The 2,280-nt window shown below is 47.4% G+C and overlaps 1 protein-coding gene across 1 annotated transcript in view; it reads left to right on the top strand.

Annotated features, from left to right (window-relative positions):
* Positions 1-933: 933 nt before the first annotated feature.
* The window catches only part of LOC101983875 (acylcarnitine hydrolase-like), a 12,793-nt gene continuing 11,446 nt past the window's right edge, over positions 934-2,280 (top strand). The window contains exon 1 of the mRNA XM_005372066.2: positions 934-1,033. Within this exon, the coding sequence (XP_005372123.1) occupies positions 934-1,033 (100 nt within the window). The remainder of the gene's footprint in view (positions 1,034-2,280) is intronic.

Raw genomic sequence — 2,280 nt, 5'->3', positions numbered from 1 at the left:
ACACAATGGTAAAAAATAATGACATCTTCAGATTTGGTGGAAAATTGATGGATTTAGAAAAAACATGTTGAGCTATGTAAACAAAACCAAGAAAGGCAAATATAGCATGCATTTACTCACAAGTGATTTTAGACACCAAGTAAAGAAAAAGCAGCCTACAGACCACAACCCCAGAGAGACTACAAAACAAAAAGAACCCTAAGAGAGATGTACATGGATCTACATAGGAAGGTAAGGAAGACAGGATCTTCTGAGTAAATTGGGAGTGTGGGGTCACAGGTTAGAAGGGTAGAAGAAAGGAAGAGAGGAGAGTGGAGAATAATATAGCTCAATAAAAACAAGTAAAGAAAAGATCATCACTATAAGGGAGGAGAGACCGAATGCAGACTTGGTGAATTATGACTCAAGAAAGCGAGAAGCTTGGGAGTGACGGTGTGCTGAGAGCACCCTGGGCTTGCTCCTGCTCTTCCTTTATCAAGAGGACAATTCTCAAGTATTCATTCCACCCATCTGTGGGAACCTCACAGTGCACACCTCCTTGGAAAAGCAACCAGGGCTTTCATAGCTTTCTGTTCCTTGCTCTCTGTCCCACACCTGCACAGGACCTGTGACTCCAAGGACAGTACACATGGTGACCCCAGGTTTGAGGTAACAGTTGCCATTATCAGAATAATTAGCTTCTGAAGCTATGTTGTGGCTTGCAATGAGACTAAAAATGGAACGCACATCACAGAAGAGCATTTGCCCCACCTTCTGGACCCTGGTTCCTATCAGTTCTGCTTAGTCACAGCTCTCCTACAACTTTGCCCTGCCCACCAAGCTCCTGCCTATAAATCTTAGGGTTCAAATAATTGTCTAGGCAGAGCCCACATATTCTACTTCCTGCACACAGTGCATCCCATAACAGCACAGACTCAGGCCTCAGAGGTGATCATGCCGTCCTGCAAACGTCGTGGTTGGCTGATTGCTGGAGCCTGTGCACTTCTGTTAATTGCTGTAGCCTGTGGGCTTGTGTTTCTTCTCCGCGCACATGGTGAGACTCCTTACGTGGGGGGTGGGGGCCAGAGTTGCCAATTTTGGCAAAGGCTGAGGCTGTGGTAGGGAAGGTAGCAAGGGAGGAGGAGCAGGTAGAGATGACAGAGTGGGAAAGTGGCCCCTGTAGCCCAGAGAGTCAGTGATGTCTGAGGACACTCAATAGAACAGAGGGCTACTCTGCCAAGCCCTGGGCCTGAAAGTCAGAAGGAAGAGTGTTGGGGACAGAGGGCCAGATGGGCCATGTCCCCTTTCTGTATAGGGTTGTGCCTGTGGCTGGAGCTCTTACTGACCCATGGATAATAGTAAAATGAATTACACCTTCCTACTAGCATCGAACTCCAAATGGGTCACCCTCTCAGACAGAGAAGCATCACGGTATACTCCAAACAATCCTGGGAAATTTTCCTGGCCCTCAGTCATACAGTTCTCCAGCCCTACAAGAGTTGCCTAACTGAGAGGCCCATGTTTCTTTTCTCATTTTCTGACCTTTGGAAAAGGTACAACTTGGAGTCCGAGGCAAAGGGAATGTGCTCTGTGTCTACCAGAAAGTCTTCAGGCTTATAAAAAGATGAGCCAGAAGGGTACTGTGCCTGGGGTCAGTGTGCATCCCTGAGGCCTCCTGCCAAAAAATGTTCAAGCCTGAGTCATGCTGACCTCCTGCCAGGCCTCCTCAATCAGATTTTCCCTAAGGAAGCCATAAGGACTTCACTGTGACTCTTCCCTGCTGTTGTCCAGGTTCTGAGATGTCACCAGGGACTCCTGGGTGGGAAAATCTGCCCAATTCACTCCTGACTTATTTGAACATTCTTCTTTGGATCCTGGGTTCAGAATCACTGATAACTATAAGAGGGCACAGAGTTGTGCACCATTCAGGCCAGGCTCATCCATGGGACATCAAGATAAGATCGGAGTGAGCTGGTGTAATGGCACACACCTGTAAACGATGTTCTAGATGAGGCAGAGAAGGTAGAAGGCTTTTCAGCTGCAAGCCAGCCTGGGCTGCATGGCTAGAACATGTCTGGTGGGGTGGTAAATGTAGAAATGTTAAAACAGAATACCACAGCAATTTCAGCATCAGTAATAATCAGGAGGAGGAAAACATCTGGAAGTAAACTTGGTTAGCAATGCTTACCATAGCAAAATCAGGAATTTAAAGTATCACATAGTGGCGCACGCCTTTAATCCCAGCACTCGGGAGGCAGAGGCAGGCGGATCTCTATGAGTTCGAGGCCAGCCTGGTCTACA

Source organism: Microtus ochrogaster, unplaced genomic scaffold (assembly GCF_000317375.1).
Source record: "Microtus ochrogaster isolate Prairie Vole_2 unplaced genomic scaffold, MicOch1.0 UNK170, whole genome shotgun sequence".
In the NCBI taxonomy this organism is placed as follows: domain Eukaryota; kingdom Metazoa; phylum Chordata; class Mammalia; order Rodentia; family Cricetidae; genus Microtus; species Microtus ochrogaster.
The sequence above is the reverse complement of the archived record's forward strand: the minus strand, read 5'-3'. Positions and strand labels throughout refer to the sequence as shown.